Source organism: Delphinapterus leucas, chromosome 19, assembly GCF_059928025.1.
Source record: "Delphinapterus leucas isolate spDelLeu-1000000601 "Yukka" chromosome 19, BTC_Dleu_Yukka2, whole genome shotgun sequence".
Classification (NCBI taxonomy): domain Eukaryota; kingdom Metazoa; phylum Chordata; class Mammalia; order Artiodactyla; family Monodontidae; genus Delphinapterus; species Delphinapterus leucas.
This window is the reverse complement of record NC_143147.1, coordinates 53989387-54011005: the sequence shown is the minus strand read 5'-3', so window position 1 is coordinate 54011005 and position 21619 is coordinate 53989387. Positions and strand designations below refer to the sequence as shown.

General features: G+C 45.5%; 1 protein-coding gene across 8 annotated transcripts in view; it reads right to left on the bottom strand.

The window, feature by feature from the left end:
* Window positions 1-21619, bottom strand: part of LOC111182578 (ADP-ribosylation factor 2) — a 75274-nt gene that overhangs the window by 40268 nt on the left and 13387 nt on the right. For 5 of the 8 annotated variants that reach the window (XM_089901365.1, XM_022589028.3, XM_089901366.1 and 2 more), the window contains exon 5: window positions 19051-20806. The exons of the other annotated variants lie outside the window; for them this stretch is intronic. In XM_089901365.1, coding sequence (XP_089757491.1) covers window positions 20645-20806 — 162 coding nt within the window. In that variant the 3' untranslated portion in view covers window positions 19051-20644. Of the gene's footprint in view, window positions 1-19050; window positions 20807-21619 lie in introns of those variants that run through there. 8 annotated transcript variants of the gene reach the window in all.

The following is a 21619-nucleotide window of genomic DNA, read 5'->3' as shown; positions in this document are numbered from 1 at the left end:
ACAATCCACTCCTCAGCACACACTTGTGGAGTGCCAACTATGTGCTCGGCCCTGGGATACAGAGAAACCTGAGACTTGGCCCTTATTCTTAAGAACTCACTGTGTGTGGCAGGGGAACAAACACCTAAACAAATAACCATCACTCACCATGACCACTGTGGACGCCAGAGCAGCGCAGAGAAGGTAGGGATTCCTTCCATCCTGGGGCACTGAAGAAGGCTTCCCAGAGGAAGTGACCCGGGAACCGAGTCTTGAAGGACACGTGAGTCACCATCGGATGGAGAAGGCCCAAGGGAGGGGAGGGCAGGCTTGGCAGAGCGAACGGCCTGTGCAAAGGCACTGAGGTGTGTAAGGACATTTCTGTGTGACCCGATTGGGGGGAGGGTATCCCAACTCTCCCCTCGAGCTCCCCAGGCCCCCGTGACATGTGTCACCCTGTCAGGGGAGAGACAGCCATGTCTAGTCCTGCATGATTCCATGGTGTCCTGTGAGTGACAGCTCTGTCATTAGCAGGGCAGAGGCACGCTGTCCCTGGATGAGGAGCTCCGGATCTGACGGCCGTGCTGTCAGCCACCAGCCCCATTCATTCCCAGCCAGACGTTTACCTCCACTGCCCCCTGCCCCTCCGCAGAATCGCCAGCTCTCCCGGGAGGCTAAGGGCGGGGGCAGCCCTGTCTCTGTGGGGGCTGGGCTGGACCAGTCTTCAGGGCCAGGGCGACCGGCTCCATGGTAGCAATGGTAAAAACAGCAGCAGGGTGGACAGATCACAGCTTTGGAGAGTCCTGTCCAGGACTCACTGTGTTCCATCTCTGTGGCCCAAAACCCTCCCCTCCCCAGTGTCTGGCATGTGGCAGGCCCTTCATACGTGTTTGTTGAAGGAAAACTGTGCTAGGAAAGGGAAGAGGGGAGTAAGAGAGACAGACAGAAAGATTGATTTTCAGATGGGAGAGAACGAGGTGAGGTGTTGAGAGCACCGAGGACCCCGGGCACACAGTGGTTCCGGATCACACATACGGGGCACGTGTTAAACTCCAGGCCCTATTGCAACACCTTACATGAATAAACTCCACAGACCCTCACAACAATTCCATTTTGCAGTTGAGGAAATTGAAGCCAAAAGGGCTAAGTAACTTGCTCAAGGTCAACTTGCTAATGCACAGGGGAGCCGCCTGGCCTCAGAACCCGCTCTTCTAACCGTGCAGTGTGAGAAATGCCGCAGCCAGGGAAGGGAAGGATCTTCATGGAACACAGAGTAGACGGCGCCCCTGGGGGACGGGGATCACTGACCAGGAGGGTGAGACAGTGCACTCGCGGTTTGCTCAGCGCAGGCTCTGGCCCTCAGGCCTCTGCACGGGCTTCCTGCAGACCCGATCCTGCGCCCAATGGCTCCTGCAGTCTGCTGGCCTGAGCGTTCCCGATCAGGAGTGTGGTGGTCTCCAGGGGGCCTTGGCCTCCACTGCCAGTTGTGGGTCAAAGGAGCTCGGCTCTCAAAGCCTCGGACACCATCTCTTTACAAAAACAGCTGGCCAGACGGTCAGCTCACTTTGCCCGGTGCCCAGATCCCAGCCAGCCGGGCTGCCCCCAGGGGGGTCAGCTGAGTGAGGGAGGGTTCCCACAGTGGCTTTCAAAGGCCACCAAGAAACCCTCCTCTCCAGAACCCACTATCACTTCCCTCCCACGGTCCTCCCTCACTACCTGGGCCTTGTATTCTCCCTGGTCTGATGCCCCAAGCCATCACCTCTACTCCTCACTGAATAGTAATCACCCTCATTTGAGTATCACCTTGTGCCTGGCACTCTGTCGAGTCCACTGCGTGACTCACCTCGTTGAGTCTGTTACCGCATCCTAGAGGGCAGGTATCACTCTCTTCTCCGTGCAGGAGGGAAGGGAGGTGTAGGGCATCCCCTGGTGGGCTGGGATTCCAACCTAACCTACCTGTTGGAGCCAAGCCATGCCCTTCAGCCTTTGTCTTCTTAGTGACGCAAGGGGTCCTGGGGCCCCTCTCTTTTAGCACTGGCTTAGATACCTTCTCAGACTACATAGCTTCATCTCAGATGAGAAATGAAGTCCGAACAAGGATGTTTCCAAGAGCAGAGATGGCAGCCTCTGTCACAGGGGAAGGAAGCCCACGGGAGTCATCTAAGTGCTAAGATGCCCCAAAGGGATCGAAGGAGCTGCAGACACATCATGGGCTGCAGGGGTTCACAGGGGTCAAAGGGCATGGCCAAGTAGGAGAGGCAGGGGCAGAGGGGGCCGGGGACACCCACTGCTCCATCCACTGGAGAGGAAAGAAAACGAGAAATAGAGGACTGCTGATTTTAGCAGATAACTGGCCCTACAAGAAAACAAAGGTGGCAGTAGGAGACATTTCGTGCGGGCACAGATTCAGGATGTACAGGAAGTGGAAACCCAGGCTGGACTCACGGATTGCCAGACTCCCGGGTGTGATCCCACCTGCCCTGGTTTATCACTAGCACCACTCTCAGGGCCAGAGTGCCATCTACAGGGAACCCTACATCAACACGGAGGCTACTGGGGCTGATCTTAAGGGCTGCTGATCATCAGTCAGTGTCTGGTAATGATTGTGGGCTACAAACCAGCGCCCAGGCAGCTGTCTAAAGCTTAGGGCAGTCACATAGTCACCACTCCTTTCCAGCAACCTTCTGAGTGATTCGGGAGGATATTACTGTACCCATTTTATGGATGGAGAAACTGAGCCTCAGAAAGCTAGAACCTAACTAGTTGGCAGTGGAGCCAGGCATGGATTCCAGCTCAGACCCTTTGACAAAAAACTCTGTGCACTACAGCTGTCTCTCTTGTCACAGAAGAAAGAGAAGAAGTGTGGTGGATGAGATGGGATGAATGAAGTGAAAATCTGCTGGTTGGAGGGGTCAGAGAGCAAGAATTGGTGGCTTGGTTCTGTCACAGGCAGAGAGGACCTTGAACCTGCCAAACCATACCCACCCCAGCCAGGGAGACAGCCCATTCTCCTGGGTCTGTCAGCAGATTAAACACATGAAATTGAGCTGTTTAAGTGGGATTGTTGAGGGGGGTGAGGTGGAGTTTTTAAACACCTCAATAACTGACAAGATAATTGAGAACACTCTTTTTTACTCTCTTTGGTGCCTGTCTTCACAGCAAATCCTCGTCAGCCAGAACTTGGAGGCTGAGGCTGTCTGCCCTAATGAGGAGAAAATACTCAAGTTGTCTAAACTCACTGATTTTTCTGAAATTTGAAACTTCTAACTTCCTGAGCCATGTTCTGTTAATTGGCCATCCAGATTCTCGAGCTTGTGTTTAAGTGTCATTGACACAAAACAAAGCGACCCAGTCAAATTTACTATGACAGTTGTGCTTCCATTAGCCACTTGGGGAGGGTTGACTCAGAAGTGGTTCACAGTGAATTTATTTATTCCTGGGACAACCTGCTTTTACCACCCAACTTAAATCCCCCAGGAGTTTGTCCCAAGACTAGAAGGTAGCTGCTATAATATCCCAGGCTAATTGCAATATTATCCTAATGGAAGCCAATTACAAGGAAGATCGGCCTCGCCAGCCAACGCTTCCTCTCCTACACCCAGAGCTCACAGAGGTAGATTCTACTGTTCTGGATAACTTTGTCATCTGCTTATCTATAATGCAGCTCTTTTTCTTTCTAATTTCCACTGTTGCATATTTATACTCCCTAATTAGTCACCAAGTATTTATTGGTTGCCTTCTGCCTGCTCATCCCTATGATGTTTGCTTTGGAATGGGAAGTCCTAAAAGAGAAATATTTGCTCCTTTGGGGCGTTAGCGTCTTCTGGGGTCTTTAGTTAGACGAACAAGTAACATATATTGAGCAGTCTTTGTGTGCAAATCACTTGCCTGGAAATCCTCACTTCTGAGAATGGATCCGTTGTGGAGAATTTCTAAGGTCGTTAAAGGAGAAAGAACTAGAAATGATATCGCCCTGGGACTTTTATCTACACGACCCAGCCAGAAGAGCAAAAGGAGAGCACTTTGATTTCATTCACTAACTCACCAAATATTTGTTAAACACCTACCCAGTGCCAGGTCCTAGGAGGCAATTTCTCAAAAACAAAGGGATTGCAAAAAAACGGGCCCTTATCTCCAAGAGTTGACAGCACAGCGAGGAGGCTCTATCTTTAGGGTTTTTTTTAATGCAAATCACAGCATGGAACAGAGTCAAGATTCAGGAGTGGTGAGGAAATTCGGCTCTCGGGAAGTCATAAGAAAGACTCATTCTGCTAAAAGTACAGCGTCCTGTAAGTTTCTACCTGTTTATGGCCGGCCTCAGTCCTCAGCAAGTTGAGAAAACAGTAGAGAGAGCCACTCCTCTGGACTCATTTCTGACCCTCATTGTTGAAAAGAAGAAATGATGGTGCAGTGGGGTTCTCCAAAGAAATAGAACCAGTAGGATATACAGTGATATATGAGAGAAAATTTATTACGGGAATTGACTTACACAATTATGGAGGCTGAGATGGGCTGTGATCTGCTGTCTGCAAGCTGGAGGACCAGGAAAGCTGGTGGCATAAAGAAGGCCAAAGGAGCGTCAGCCTGGTGTAAGTCCTGGAGACCAAGGCCAAGAACCAGGACCTCCAATTCCGATGTCCGAGGGCAGGAGAGATGGATGTCTCAGCTCAAGAAGAGAAAGAATTCGCCTTTCCTCCACTTTTTGTTCTGTTCTAGCCCTCAATGGAATGGATGATGCCAGCCCACACCAGTGAGGATGAATCTTTTTCACTCAGTCTACTGAGTCAAATGTTAATCCCTTCTGGAAATACCCTCAACAGACATACCCAGAAATACCGTTTTACCAACCAGCTGGGCATCCCCCAGCCCAGTCAAGCTGACTAGTAAAGTGAACTTTCACAGATGGGCTCACAGAGGTACAGCCCCCATCTGGAATGATGTCCCTCCACTTCCTGACCACGCCCTGCTTCCCAAACTTTAACCTTTGGACTCATTTTCCCTGCATCCTAGAGCCTAGGTCCTGATGCTCAACCTACCTCTCCATCTTCTGCATCCTTCCTTGGTTAATTTTTAGCTTCTCGCTTCTCTTACAAAGCCAACATTTAGCCTGAGTCGTGACCTTGCATCATCCCTTCAGCCCCAGGGAACCACCCCTCCTGCAGGTCTTGGAAGGCAGGACTCCTCCCAAACCCGGATCATTCCGGCTTCAGAGGCAGGACCCACCCATCCACGAGAGGGTAATGAGACGCAGCTTTTTAAGAAATGCAAGTGGGGAATTCCTTGGTGGTCTAGTGGTTAGGACTCCGCACTCTCACTGCCAAGGGCCTGGGTTCGATCCCTGGTTGAGGAACTAAAATCCCACAACCTGTGCAGTGTGGCCAAAACAAATAAGTGAAAAAAAAAAGAAAAAGAAAAGAAACACAAGTGGTTGCACCAGGAGCTCACGGCTAAACTCAGATTTTAAGAGGCTGCAAATGAGAAAAACTAAAGGACAAATTATAAGAATGGATAGTTTCAGAAATGTTTACTAATGAGATGAATATGTGTAAGTCATTTAGCACAGTGCCTAGAATGCAGTAAGTATTCAATAAATATTAAGTGGTATTCATATTAGTAGTAGTAGCATTGAATTCCAGAATGATGAGAGCTTATAATAAAATGCAAATGTAACAAAAGCAGCCTTTAAAAGCTAAAATTTTTTTTCAGAGCAAGAATAACGGTCCAAGGCGGATGATGTGATGTTAATAAAACACTGAAAAAAGTTAAAGCCTTATTTCTCCTAATTTTCTTCCACTTCCTTTGTTAAAGAAAATAATATTCAACCTGGAAAGGTTAACAAACATGATTATGGAATAATGGGGACCCAAGACAGACAATGCAGCACTCAAGGAGAGCCTTGCTGCTTTGCATGAGCTCTTGATTCCAACTAAATATATCTGAAAAATTTCCAGTATGATATAGAACCCCTACTGGTAAATCTTGAGAAATCAGGAGGCTGAGAGGGGTGGGGAAAAATTGGAGATGCCCAGATTTGACAGAGAAAATGGATTCCAGAAATTATAGATTGGTATGTCTCCTGTTGATCTGTAGTCAGCTAGGTTTTGAGCCCTTATCAAAGATGGCAGGCGTTACTGGTGGCCAAGGTGGCTTATTAAGGGTAATTGGTCAAATTGACCTCATTTCCATTATTAATAGATTGGTACATGGAGGCACTGCTATACAAATTGTATACTTAATTTTAGCAAAGCACCTGACAGAATTTTTCAGGATTTCTGATGGGCAAGATGAAGAATAAGGGCTAGGTTTAAAGTATGACTACCAAATTGTAGGTGGCTGAATATCCACATCTAAAGAATTAAACAGGGACTTCCCTGGTGGTGCAGTGGTTAAGAATCCGCCTGCCAATGCAGGGGACACAGGTTCAAGCCCTGGTTCAGAAAGATCCTACATGCCGCAGAGTAATTAAGTCTGTGTGCCTCAACTACTGATCCTGCACTCTAGAGCCCATGCGCCGCAACTACTGAGCCCACGCACCACACCTACTGAGGCCCTCGCTAGAGCCCATGCTCTGCAACGAGAAGCCACCGCAATGAGAAGCCTGCACACTGCAACGAAGAGTAGCTCCAGCTCGCCGCAACTAGAGAAAGCCCACGCACAGCAACGAAGACCAAACGCAGCCAAAAAATAAATTAAAAAGAAAAAAAATCAAAGAGTGCCCAATCCAGAGCACATTCTAGGTGCTCAGTAAATATTTGTTTATTTATTTATTTATACAAATACATGAATGAATCAAACTAGAGGGAGGTTTCTGATGGCATGCCCTAATCTCATTCAATATGTCTTATCAGTGATTGAGATGATGACTTATGAGTCATGATATCAAATTTGCAGAAAGTCAAACTTGGAGGGAGAACTGATACATTCAATGGCAAAATCCAAGATTCAAAATGAAGCCAACATACTCCCTCTCGTGAGAGCACCGGAATCACAACTAGCTGTGGGACAATCATCGACAGGAGGACACTGGAACTCACCAAGGAGGACACCCCACATCCAAAGACAGAGGAGAAGCCACAATGAGACGGTACGAGGGGCACAATCACAGTAAAATCAAATCCCATAACCGCTGGGTGGGTGACTCACAAACCAGAGAACACTTATACCACAGAAGTCCACCCACTGGACTGAAGGTTCTGAGCCCCACATCAGGCTTCACAACCTGGGGGTCCAGCAACGGGAGGAGGAATTCCTAGAGAATCAGACTTTGAAGGCTAGTGGGATTTAACTGCAGGACTTCGACAGGACTCGGGGAAACAGAGACTCCACTCTTGGAGGGCACACACAAAGTAGTGTGCACATCAGGACCCAGGGGAAGGAGCAGTGACCCCTGGGGAGACTGAACCAGACCTACCTGCTAGTGTTGGAGAGTCTCCTGCAGAGGCAGGGGGTGGCTGTGGCTCACCGTGAGGACAAGGACACTGGCAGCAGAAGTTCTGGGAAGTACTCCTTGGCGTGAGCCCTCCCAGGGTCCACCATTAGCCCCACCAAAGAGCCCTGGTAGGTTCCAGTCTTGGGTCGCCTCAGGCCAAACAACCAACGGGGAGGGAACCCAGCCCCAACCATCAGCAGACAAGCGGATTAAGGTTTTACTGAGCTCTGCCCACCAGAGCAACACCCAGCTCTACCCACCACCAGTCCCTCCCATCAGGAAACGTCCACAAGCCTCTAAGATAGCCTCATCCACCAGAGGGCAGACAGCAGAAGCAGGAACTACAATTCTGCAGCCTGTGGAACAAAAATCACATTCACAGAAAGATAAACAAGATGAAAAGGCAGAGGGCTATGTACCAGATGAAGGAACAAGATAAAACCCCAGAAAAACAACTAAATGAAGTGCAGATAGGCAACCTTGCAGAAAAAGAATTCAGAATAATGATAGTGAAGATGATCCAGGACCTCGGAAAAAGAACGGAGGCAAAGATCGAGAAGATGCAAGAAATGTTTAACAAAGACCTAGAAGAATTAAAGAACAATCAAACAGAGATGAACAACACAATAACTGAAATGAAAACTACACTAGAAGGAAGCAATAGCAGAATAACTGAGGCAGAAGAACAGATAAGTGACCTGGAAGACAGAATGGTGGAATTCACTGCTGCGGAACAGAATAAAGAAAAAAGAATGAAAAGAAATAAAGACAGCCTAAGGGACCTCTGGGACAACATTAAACACAACAACATTCACATTATAGGGGTCCCAGAAGGAGAAGAGAGAGAGAAAGGACCAGAGAAAATATTTGAAGGGATTATAGTTGAAAACCTCCCTAATATGGGAAAGGAAATAGCCACCCAAGTCCAGGAAGCACAGAGAGTCCCAGGCAGGATAAACCCAAAGAGAAACACGCCAAGACACATAGTAATCAAATTGACAAAAATTAAAAACAAAGAAAAATTATTGAAAGCAACAAGGGAAAAACGACAAATAACATACAAGAGAATCCCCATAAGGTTAACAGCAGATTTCTCAGCAGAAACTCTACAAGCCAGAAGGGAGTGGCATGATATATTTAAAGTGATGAAAGGGAAGAACCTACAACCAAGATTACTCCACCTGGCAAGGATCTCATTCAGATTCGACGGAGAAATCAAAAGCCTTACAGACAGCAAACGCTAAGAGAATTCAGCACCACCAAACCAGCTCTACAACAAATGCTAAAGGAACTTCTCTAAGTGGGAAACACAAGAGGAGAAAAGGACCTACACAAATAAACCCGTAACAATTTAAAAAATGGTAATAGGAACATACATATTGATAATTACCTTCAACATGAATGGACTAAATGCTCCAAACAAAAGACACAGGCTCGCTGGATGGATACAAAAACGAGACCCATATATATGCTGTCTACAAGAGACCCACTTCAGACCTAGGGACACATACAGACTGAAAGTGAGGGGATGGAAAAAGATATTCCATGCAAATGGAAATCAAAAGAAAGCTGCAGTAGCAATACTCATATCAGATAAAATAGACTTTAAAATACAGAATGTTACAAGAGACAAGGAAGGACACTACATAATGATCAAGGGATCAATCCAAGAAGAAGATATAATGATTATAAATATATATGCACCCAACATAGGAGAACCTCAATACATAAGGCAACTGCTAACAGCTATAAAAGAGGAAATCGACAGTAACACAATAACAGTGGGGGACTTTAACACCTCACTTACACCAATGGACAGATCATTCAGACATAAAATTAACAAGGAAACACAACCTTTAAATGACACAATAGACCAGATAGATTTAATTGATATTTATAGGACATTCCATCCAAAAACAGCAGATTACACTTTCTTCTCAAGTGCACATGGAACATTCTCCAGGATAGATCACATCTTGGGTCACAAATCAAGTCTCAGTAAATTTAAGAAAATTGAAATCATATCAAGCATCTTTTCTGACCACAACACTATGAGATTAGAAATCAATTACAGGGAAATAAAAAATAAAAAAAACACAAACACATGGAGGCTAAACAATACGTTACTAAACAACCAAGAGATCACTGAAGAAATCAAAGAGGAAATCAAAAAATACCTAGAGACAAATTACAATGAAAATACGACAATCAAAAACCTGTGGTATGCACCAAAAGCAGTTCTAAGAGGGAAGTTTATAGCAATACAAGCCTACCTCAACAAACAAGAAAAACCTCAAATAAACAATCAAACCTTACACCTAAAGGAACTAGAGAAAGAAGAACAAACAAAACCCAAAGTTAGCAGAATGAAAGAAATCATAAAGATCAGAGCAGAAATAAATGAAATAGAAACAAAGAAAACAATAGCAAAGATCAATAAAACTAAAACCGGTTCTTTGAGAAGATTAACAAAATTGATAAACCATTAGCCAGACTCATCAAGAAAAAGAGGGAGAGGACTCAAATCAATAAAATTAGAAATGAAAAAGGAGAAGTTACAACAGACACTGCAGAAATACAAAGCATCCTAAGAGACCATACAAAGAGACTCTATGCCAATAAAATGGACAACCTGGAAGAAATGGACAAATCCTTAGAAAGGTATAAACTTCCAAAACTGAACCAGGAAGAAACAGAAAATATGAACAGACCAATCACAAGTAATGAAATTGAAACTGTGATTAAAAATCTTCCAGGACTTCCCTGGTGGCACAGTGGTTAAGAATCCGCCTGCTAATGAAGAGGACAGGGGTTCTATCCCTGGTCCGGGAAGATCCCACGTGCCGTGGAGCACCTAAGCCCATGCACCACAACTACTGAGCCCACGTGCCACAACTACTGAAGTCCATGCGCCTGGAGCCCGTGCTCCGCAACAAGAGGAGCCACTGCGATAAGAAGCCCGCACACCGCAGTGAAGAGTAGCCCCCACTCACCACAACTAGAGAAAGCCCATGTAGAGCAACAAGGACCCAACGCAGCCTAAATAAATAAATAAATTTTAAAAATAAAATAAAATAAAAATCTTCCAACAAACAAAAGTCCAGGACCAGATGGCTTCACAGATGAATTCTATCAAACACTTAGAGGAGAGCTAACACTCATCCTACTCAAACTCTTCCAAAAAGTTGCAGAGGAAAGAAAACTTCCAAACTCATTCTATGAGACCACCATCACCCTGATACCAAAACCAGACAAATATACTACAAAAAAAGAAAATTACAGACCAGTATCACTGATGAATATAGATGCAAAAATCCTCAACAAAATACTAGCAAACAGAATCCAACAACATATTAAAAGCATCATACACCATGATGAAGTGGGATTTATCCCAGAGAAACAAGGATTCTTCAATATACACAAACCAATCAATGTGATACACCATATTAACAAATTGAAGAAAAAACATATGATCATCTCAATAGATACAGAAAAAGCTTTTGACAAAATTCAACACTGATTTATGATAAAAACTCTCCAGAAAGTGGGCATAGAGGGAACCTACATCAACATAATAAAGGCCATATACGACAAACCCACAGCCAACATCATTCTCGGTGGTGAAAAACTGAAAGCTTTTCCTCTAAGATCAGGAACAAGACAAGGATGTCCACTCTCGCCACTATTATTCAACATAGTTTTGGAAGTCCTAGCTATGGCAATCAGAGAAGAAAAAGAAATAAAAGGAATACAAATTGGAAAAGAAGAAGTAAAACTGTCACTGTGTGCACATGACATGATACTATACATAGAGCATCCTAAAGATGCCACCAGAAAACTACTAGAGCTAATCAATGAATTTGGTAAAGTTGCAGGACACAAAATTAATGCACAGAAGTCTCTTGCATTCCTATACACTAACAACAAAAGGTCAGAAAGAGAAATTAAGGAAACCCTCCCATTTACCATTGCGACAAAAAGAATAAAATACCTAGGAATAAACCTACCTAGGGAGACAAAAGACCTGTATGCAGAAAACTATAAGACACTGATGAAAGAAATTAAAGATGATACCAACAGATGGAGAGACATACCATGTTCTTGGATTGGAAGAATCAATATTGTGAAAATGACTATACTACCCAAAGCAATCTACAGATTCAATGCAATCCCTATCAAATTATCAGTGGCATCTTTTACAGAACTAGAACAAAAAATCTTAAAATTTGTATGGAGACACAAAAGACCCTGAACAGCCAAAGCAGTCTTGAGGGAAAAACATGGAGCTGGAGGAATCAGACTCCCTGACTTCGGACTACACTACAAAGCTACAGTAATCAAGATAATATGGTACTGGCACAAAAACAGAAACATAGATCAATGGAACAAGATAGAAAGCCCAGAGATAAACCCACACACCTATGGTCAGCTAATCTATGACAAAGGAGGCAAGGATATACAATGGAGAAAAGACAGTCTCTTCAATAAGTGGTGCTGGGAAAACTGGACAGCTACATGTAAAAGAATGAAATTAGAACACTCCCTAACACCATACACAAAAATAAACTCAAAATGGGTTAGACACCTAAATGTAAGACCAGACACTGTAAAACTCTTAGAGGAAAATATAGGAAGAACACTCTTTGACATAAATCACAGCAAGATCTTTTTTGATCCACCTCCTAGAGGAATGGAAATAAAAATAAACAAATGGGACCTAATGAAACTTAAAAGCCTTTGCACAGCAAAGAAAACTACAAACAAGACGAAAAGACAATGCTCAGGATGGGAGAAAATATTTGCAAACAAATCGATGGTCAAAGGATTAATCTCCAAAATATATAAACAGCTCATGCAGCTCAACATTAAAAAAACAAACAACCCAATCAAAAAATGGGCAGAAGACCTAAATAGACATTTCTCCAAAGAAGGCATACAGATGGCCAAGAAGCACATCACTAAGTATTAGAGAAATGCAAATCAAAACTACAATGAGGTATCACCTCACACCAGTTAGAATGGGCATCATCAGAAAATGTACAAACAACAAATGCTGGAGAGGGTGTGGAGAAAAGGGAACCCTCTTGCACTGTTGGTGGGAATGTAAATTGATACAGCCACTATGGAGAACAGTATGGAGGTTCCTTAAAAAACTAAAAATAGAATTACCATATGACCCAGCAACCCACTACTGGGCATATACCCAGAGAAAACCATAATTCAAAAAGACACATGCACCCCAATTTTCCTTACAGCACTATTTACAATAGCCAGGTCATGGAAGCAACCTAAATGCCCATCGCAGATGAATGGATAAAGAAGAAGTGGTACATATATACAATGGAATATTACTCAGCCATAAAAACGAACGAAATTGGGTCAAGTGTAGAGATGTGGATGGATCTAGAGACTGTCATACAGAGTGAAGTAAGTCAGAAAGAGAAAAACAAATATCGTATATTAACGCATATATGTGGAACTGAGGAAAATGGTACAGATGAACCAGTTTGCAGGGCAGAAATAGAGACACAGATGTAGAGAACAAACGTATGGACACCAAGGGGGGAAAGTGGCAGGGTGGTGGTGGTGTGATGAATTGGGAGATTGGGATTGACATATATATACTAATATGTACACAATGGATAACTAATAAGAACCTGCTGTATAAAAAAATAAATAAAATAATATTCAAAAAAAAAAAAATAAAGCCAACAGATTGGGATGATGGGCCAGGGCCTAGAAGAAATGAAAAGAGACAAGTGTCATTAATGAGGTTCCTGAAAGCAGCTGAACAAATGTAGAAGAGGGATGTGGCTTCACTGCAGTTCATGGAAGAGATCTGACAAAGAGATTGGAAATGATCAGAAGTTAATGTGTTACATTAGCATGAAGTATCTGCCAAAGCACAATGGCAACCTTCGGCTATACAGGAGTTTCGAGGAAGAACGGTCCCAGCGCACACTTCTCCAGCAACAACAGCTCGTATTTATTGAGTGCTTACTGTATGTCAGTACTGTGCTGTGCCTACATGAGTGATTTCTTGATACTTCTTGTATCGTTTTGATCAAAAAGGATGTCAATCATCCTGGCAGAGGGAAAAGGCTGTTTGTATGTAAGACTGAGCAGAAGTATAATGTGTGGGGTCCGTGAATTGAGGGCAACATCATAAGAGACAAACAGTGGTGGTGGGAGAATTAGGGTGTTTACATTCCTGGGACCCTCAGGGGGAGGTGAGCAGTGAATCGAGTTAGATTTCAACCAAATGGAGCCATTGACCTAAGGCTGAATTATGTTGACCCAGCCTAGGGGTCTCAGTGTGGTGTCCTCTTCCTCAAGTGAATGCATTGCAAAGAGAAAGGGCTGGAATAACAATAACTAAATTGTGGAGCAACACATTGTCCAGTGAGCCCCACCCTGGGGGTTGTTTGGGAGAGGGGTTTGTGCAGTGGATAAAGGGTGAGATTAAGAAGACACTCTCTTGAAAAAAATGCCATGGGGACTTCCCTGGCGGTCCAGTGGTTAGGACTCCATGCTTCTACTGCAGGGGGCATAGGTTCGATCCCTAGTTGGGGAACTAAGATCCCGCAGGTCGCACGGCATAGCCAAAAAAAAAAAAAACAAAAAAAAGCCAAGAAAAAAGAAATAGGTGGACAGACTGCTACAGCTTAAAAGAGATTAAAGAAACATAAACAGGGACTTCCCTGGTGGCTCAGTGGTTAAGAATCTGCCTGCCAATGCAGGCGACACGGGTTCGAGCCCTGGTCCGGGAAGATCCCACTTGCCGCGGAGCAAGTAAGCCTGTGCCTCACAACTACTGAAGCCCATGTGCCTAGAGCCTGTGAAACAAGAGAAGCCACCACAATGAGAAGCCCGCACACCACAACGAAGAATAGCCCCCACTCGCGACAACTAGAGCGCGCAGCAACGAAGACCCAGCGCAGCCAAAAATAAATAAATAAATAGAAATTTAAAAAAAAATAAACAAATGTAATGGATAAAACTTGATTGGATTCTGGTTTGGAAAAAAAAAAAACCTGCTATAAATGACAACTGGTAGACAATTGAGGAAATTTAAATATGAACTGGAAATGAGATATTACGAAATGAGTACAGCTTTTCTCAGGTGTGATAATTGTCTTGTGTTTATGTTCAGAATATCTTCACGTTTAGGAGATCTGGGCTGAAATTTTTAGGGGTAAAGAGTCGTGGTGGGGCTTCCCTGGTGGCGCAGTGGTTGAGAGTCCACCTGCCAATGCAGGGGACACGGGTTCGTGCCCCGGTCCGGGAAGATCCCACATGCCGCGGAGCGGCTGGGCCCGTGAGCCATGGCTGCTGGGCCTGCGCGTCTGGAGCCTGTACTCCTCAACAGGAGAGGCCACAACAGTGAGAGGCCCGCCTACCGCAAAAAAAAAAAAAAAAAAAAGAGTCGTGGTGTTTGCATGTTATTTTCAAATGAATCAGCACAAGAAGTGTATATAAACAGAGATCTAAAGAACCAATGGAACAAAGTGAACAATTGTTGCATCTAGGTGAAGATTTTCTAAATCCTGCTTTCAACTGTATGTTTGAAAATTTTCAAATAAAAATGTTGAGGAAAGAAAAAGAAGGGAGTTACAACTATGTAAGGAAGTAACTCCTTGAGCGTCTGAGTCAGGCCCATCAGCTGATGTTGGTTCCCACTCCTTCCCCATCGCCACACCCCCTCTACCAGGGACCAAAGCTCCTTGGGAGGAAAGCCCTGTAGGCAGAGATGGCAGATCCCCTTCCCCTATTGGTTTGTGTGTATCCACTGGGCTGATTAGCAGTTGTGACAGCTTGCTATTTTGGATTGCTGTCCTTTACTCTAGCCATCACCAAGCCAGGCCAAGCCCACCTAAAGGGGTTGGACAGCAGAACCCCTCAGAAAATGAGTCAGCACCACTCTGACAATAATTCAGACGGAGACATTGAGGCTCAGAGAAGTTTGTACTTTTAACCATGGTCATACAGCTGGCCTGTAGTGGAGTGAGGAGGATTTGAATCCAGAGAGCCTTAACTCTAGGATCCAACCTGTTAACGATAGTACTGGGCTGGCATCTGCAGAATATCGGGCCCACCACTGGCCCCGCATTTTAGGAAGGATGCTGACAGATCAAAGCAAGTATGGCAGAGAGAGCCACTAGAAGAACAGGAGAGGCTGGAAATCTTGTCCTATGAAAAACCTTGGGGACTTCTATACAGGATAAAAATGACTTGGGGGGAATGCAACAACTGTCCTCAAGCGCTGAAAGAGATGGTATATGGCAAAGCAAAGAGGTTTATTCTGCACAACAGGCTAAGAGATAGACTTCAACTTTCTAAGGATTAGAGAGAGTTCTCTCAAACTAGAATGGGCTGCTTTATGAGGTACTAAGCTCCCTGACACTGAAAGCGTTCAAGCAGATGCTGGACAGCCATTGGTCAGGCTTTCTACTCTGAGATGCTACTCCCCCTCTCTTCTCAAAGTGCCTACAGCACTGCTGAGACCTGCCGAGTTGGCACCCTCATCGCTATTGGTTTCCTGATTATAAACTTCATACAGCTTTACTGAATATTCATATATCATACAATTCACCCACGGTAAGCAAACAATTTGATGGTTCTTAGTAAATTTATAGTTATACAACCATCGCCACAATCCAGTTTTAGAACACTGTGATTATCACTTTTGCTTCCCAAGAACATTATCAGCATCCAGGGTAGGTCCGGGTCTCCACTGGCCTCAGCGCATGTCTGTGCCCTGGCTCTTCCCCTTCATCCACTGCTCATTCCCCTGGCGTGTCAGCTGACACAGTTCTGCACCTGCTGCTCTGTGTCCCTCCCCAGACGTCTCCACTGGGCACTTTTGCTGCCTTCCCTCCACCTCTGGCAACCTCTGGAGGCCAGAGCCCACGGCAGTAGTATGTACTGGAAGGACATGGGCCCTGGTGCCCCAGACCTGCATTTGAATCATGATCACGTGGCCACCAGCAAATCACTTTGTATCCTTGAACCTTGGTTTTCCCCTTTGCAAAGCAGATACAAGTGCCTTGCTGGGTGTGATGATTAGACATGATGTGTGCAAAGTGCCTAGAAGAGTACCCAGTATGCTCAGTAAATAGCAGAGATTGCTGCTTCACGATTACAATTGTCGGGGCCACCTTTATAATTATTGGCAGTCAATTCCTGGGTGCTCTGGGTGCCTACTTTGTCTTTCTCTTCCAGGCATATCCCTGGCTGTAGTTTTCTGGGTCACTCTTGGTGTCCAGGCAAGAGGATGGATTCTCCCACACTTGGGAACCCCGGCGACCCACCCCGGCAAGGGCTGCGGGTCAGTCGGGTGGCGCAGCAGTACCACCTAGTGGCAGTGAGCTGCAGCAAGCTATTTACTGACCAAATTAGTAGCTGGTCTAAGGATTTGGACACACCTTGGAAGTCACCTAGTTCAGGGGTCCCTCCAAGGCTTACGTGTTGGTCACAGCATCCTCCTAGAAGCCTTCCCATGCCGTACATTAGAGTAAAAGAATGAAAGTCAAAATAGGAGAAAAGTTCTTAACTGTGGTACTCCTCCAAGTTCACCTGGTGGTAAAAAGCAAAGTTTAAAAAGTGTCCCCACCGGGCTTCCCTGGTGGCGCAGTGGTTGAGAGTCCGCCTGCCGATGCAGGGGACACGGGTTCATGCCCCGGTCCGGGAAGATCTAACATGCCGCAGAGCGGCTGGGCCCGTGAGCCATGGCTGCTGAGCCTGCGCGTCTGGAGCCTGTGCTCCGCCACGGGAGAGGCCACAGCAGTGAGAGACCCGCGTACAGCTGGAAAAAAAAAAAGTCCCGACCAAATCTAGATAGAACGCAGACCAGTGGTTAGTAATGGCCTACGGCCGAGAGGTATGAAAGAAATGGGGAGTGACTGCTACAGGCTGCAGGGTTGCATTTCAAGGTGATGAAAATGTCCTAAAATTGACTGCAGTGATGGTTGTACAAACCTGGGAGGATACTATCGAATAAAACCAGCAAAGTGTAATGGGGGAACTTTATGGAAATGTGTCTCAGTAAGGTTGCTGCCAGAAAGGGTGAAAAGAATATCAAAAATTTCAAAAGAAAAAAGTGTCCTCAGAGCATATTGTCAGATTTTCTGTGTACTGTTTGACAACCTCCAGATACCCGTGGACAAAGGAGTCAGGTCACTTCAAGATGTCATGCTTCCTTTCACTTGAAATCTACCTCCACAGGAGTATAAAGCTACCTGTCTTCAGAAACTCACATGCAAATATTCTCAGCCCTGTTCAGGCGTTTTAAATAGATCAAATTACATGACCCACAATATATAGAATTGACTCACGGACCTCCCCGCCATTAACCCCATATTCTTGGTATTCACACAGAGCTGTACCCCAGGTAAGCCTGGGAACTTCCTTTCCAGGCAAGGAAACTGGGAGTCAGAGGTTGAGCCCAGTTGAATCCAGCTAGTGAACGAGCAGAGCTCGAATTTCAGCCTTGGCCTTTGATTCCAGATTCAGAGCTCTCGCCATTCTGATTGACAGGGCAACCATACATCCCCTTTTATGCCCCGTGTCCCTGCATAATTATTAGAAGCACCTCTTTCCCTCTGACGGTAATAAATTCCAGTCACCTAACTCTGGGGCAGTCCCTGGGGCTCTGCCTCATCTGTCATCAAGCTGATGCCTCAGGACTGAAGCTGTGTTCAGGCCAACAGCACCTCAGCACTTCCCAAAGCACCCACCAGCTCCCCAGACCCCTCACCTGCCCAGAATAGGTGAATCCATAGAAATAGGAAGTCAATTAGTGGTGGCCGGGGGGCCATGGGGAAGGGAGGAATAGGCACTGGATGCTCAAGGATCCAGGGTTTCTTTGGGGGATGATGAACAATTAGTAGGGTGGTCACACACTCTGTGAATATGCTAAAAATCACACTTAAAAAAAAAAGAAAAACGGTGAGTGTGGGACACAGCAATATGGTTTTTCAAACAAGCATCCCAAATGGTCTTATTAGCACTTCCCATGGTTAGAAAAGGACAGGGGATTCAGCAGGATTAGGTGAACAGAGTGGGAAAGATTAAACACAGCCCCCCATCCCACCCCACTTAACTGTTCCTGTAAATAATACTGATCAGTTAGTTTGTGGCCAGCACTGCTTTTCACACCTTAGACATCAAGATATTCCCAGGGAAACACCAGGCAAGGCATACAAAGGGCTCACAACCCTATGAGGTAGGTATTGTCCTCATTTAACAGTTAAGCGAACTGAGGCTCAGAGATACGGAGTCAAAGAGTAACAGGCCTGAGGCCAAGCAGCTGGGATGTGAACATGGCTTTCAGGGACCCAAGTCTTTGCTCAAACCCAGTACACTGAAGTGCTCCCCCCCATAAACCCCAAATGACCAGCTCCAAACTCACAGAAAGAGAAAGACAGTAGTTGAAAGTGTCATGTAAGGTAAGAATGGGGAGCACTGCTGAAAGCAGAAGGGCCGGGACAGCACCTCTGCGGGCTCTGCCTTTTGTACCAAGTGCCCTGGGAGTTTTCAATAGCAAGTCTGCTAAGATGGAGAGGGAAAGGGATTTTAAAGTAGTAGCTCGAGACATCCAGCACATGGCTGTCCTCTCCTCCTCCAGAGCAAGTTCTCTACTGTCCAACCAATCAACAAGTGTTTAATGAGGCACAGCACCGTACCACATACACGGTACTAAGCAGAAACACAAAAGTCTAAGACACAGTCCCTGCCAATTTGAGGCGTACAATCTAAATCTTTCTCAGGACTTAACTCCATGCTTAAAAATCAAATCTGGACTTCATTGCCAGTATTGCAAGGAACATTCTTTAAAGTCAATGTTTTAAGGAAAAAAACTCCACATTTATCATGGCACGAAATTTCTTCCTAGTAAGAGCAACTTCACTGTTATCAGTAAACAAGGTTTACTTTTGTTAAAATTCATCTTACATTCTCCTCCTCTGTAATCTGAAATGAAGATTTTTTTTGAAAAAGGAATTTTAAAAGGTAGTAGTGGAACAGCTTAGGTACAAATGTGGCCAACAGGTGTCTGAGCAAAAGAGCTCTAGACTATTGAGTGAATCCAGCTCATTTCCAGGCCATTGTTACAATTTTGAGGATAACATAAAGCACGTTTCCACGGAAGACATTGCTGCCAACCAGAAGAAGGAGTCAGTGCCACGGAGAGTGGTCTGGACGAGACATTCTTCATAGCGAAATTTAGCACCAACCAACTCGGCTGCTGGGAGTCTCGTTCCCCGAATGAACCTCTTGATTCTCTCACAAACTCTCAGAACTCACAGGTGTGTGGTTCTGGGAACACAGCTAACCTAAACTGCAAGTTGGGCTAAGATACTGTACACGGTGACGATTCCAGCCCGGGAACGAGAACACTCAGCGCAGAGGCTTGGCGGCAGCAGCCTCAGGACACAGCCATGTAGGGACACAAACATGATGGCGCCTCCCCTCCTTAAAGCGGCCCTGCAAGAGCCTTGGCCGTGCACTGGGTTCCCACCCCCAAAAGGGTCTCCATTTGGCAAATACGAGGCAAGGAAGGGCAGGGCTAGATGATTTCTACTGTTACGGGGTCTAGTGTTATGGGGGTTTTTTCTAATGAAAAAAGATCACTGATTCCTCCCAATGAAGTACATTAAACCAGGGTGTCTGGGCTGGAAAATAACTTAAGCTCAGATCTTAACATCTTAACATCTTAACAACTTAACATCTGCAGTAAGCAAGGGCCTTTTTGTCTTTGAGGATCATTTGCTTTAAAGCACTGAGAAGTGAGCTGCTAGCTCTGGCAGTGATGGGAAAGAATGACAGTTCCTTCCTTTTTAACGAAAGGATGCCAAGTCTGACAGGACCCCCAGGTATGCAGAGAGCCCACACCTGGACTAGAACCACACAAAAGAAGTCAGTCCACGGCCCACCCTCCCCCTTCTTCCCACCACGAAGACCACTCTGGCTATCGGGCACCAGGGAGCCCTCGGGACTCCTCCATCGACTGCAAAACTGGTCACCAAAGCTATGGAAATGGAAGGTGGCATATAAAATGTAACACTGGCTGTTTGTACCATGTAGGACTGGTTTCCTTAGAGGGCGTATAAGGCACCATGTGGGAAAGCTGCTCCCACGCCCGGCCACGAGCCCACACTCAGCTCCTCACACGCACACACGCACACAGCAGAGGCCAGCTGACTTTGCCACGACGCACAGGGAACGCAGCGCTGCCCGTCACTTCTGGGTTTTGAGCTGGTTGGAGAGCCAGTCCAGGCCTTCGTAAAGCCCATCTCCACTGGTAGCACAAGTAGCCTGAATGTACCAGTTTCTCTGGCGGAGGGAATGTAAACCAAGCTTGTCCGTTATCTCTGCTGCGTTCATAGCATTGGGAAGATCCTTGAGAGAGAATATTCAAAAGTCAGTTGACAAATGTTATATCCTCATAATGGAACATTATGCTCTTCCCCCAACATCTGCCCTTAAGCCATAGTCTTATCTCTAGCCTTCCAGTGGCTCAGGCTCCAAACCTTGAAATCATCCTTAATTTTTTTTTTTCTCTCTCTCTCTCCTCTCACAAACTCCACATGAGGAAATCCCACCAGCTCTACCCTCAAAATATATCCAGAATCTGGCCACTTCTCGCCACCTGCACAGCTATACCCGGATCCCACCACCATCACTTCTCACTTGGGTTTTACTGAAATTACTTCCAAATTGGTCTCCAAGCTTCTGCTCTTGCTCCCAGAAAGTCTAAACACAACCCAGCAGTCAGTGAAAGTCAGTGAAAGTCATTCTTCTATCAAAACCCTGTGACATCTCCATCTCTCTCGGGGTAACAGTCCGAGTCCTCAGGATGCTCTGCAAGGCCTTCGTGACCTGAGCCCCCGTGACCCCTCCTAACTGTCCTGCTCTACCTACAGCCCTCACCACAAGTTACTATATTATAAAATTGACTTACTTAGTGTGTTTATTATCTGCCTCTCGTAACTAGAATGCAAACTTTACCAGGGCAGGAATCTCTATCTTGTTCTCTGATGTGTTCCAAGTGCCTAGAACTACGCCTAGCACGTAGTAAGCTCAAACCAAATTTGAATAAATTAGCATTAAAGAACAAGGTAGATCTAGACGCAATGATTTGGAAGGACATCAAAGATATGCTAAGTGAAGAGGCAGGTTACAAAACAGAATGCAGAGGGCTTCCCTGGTGGC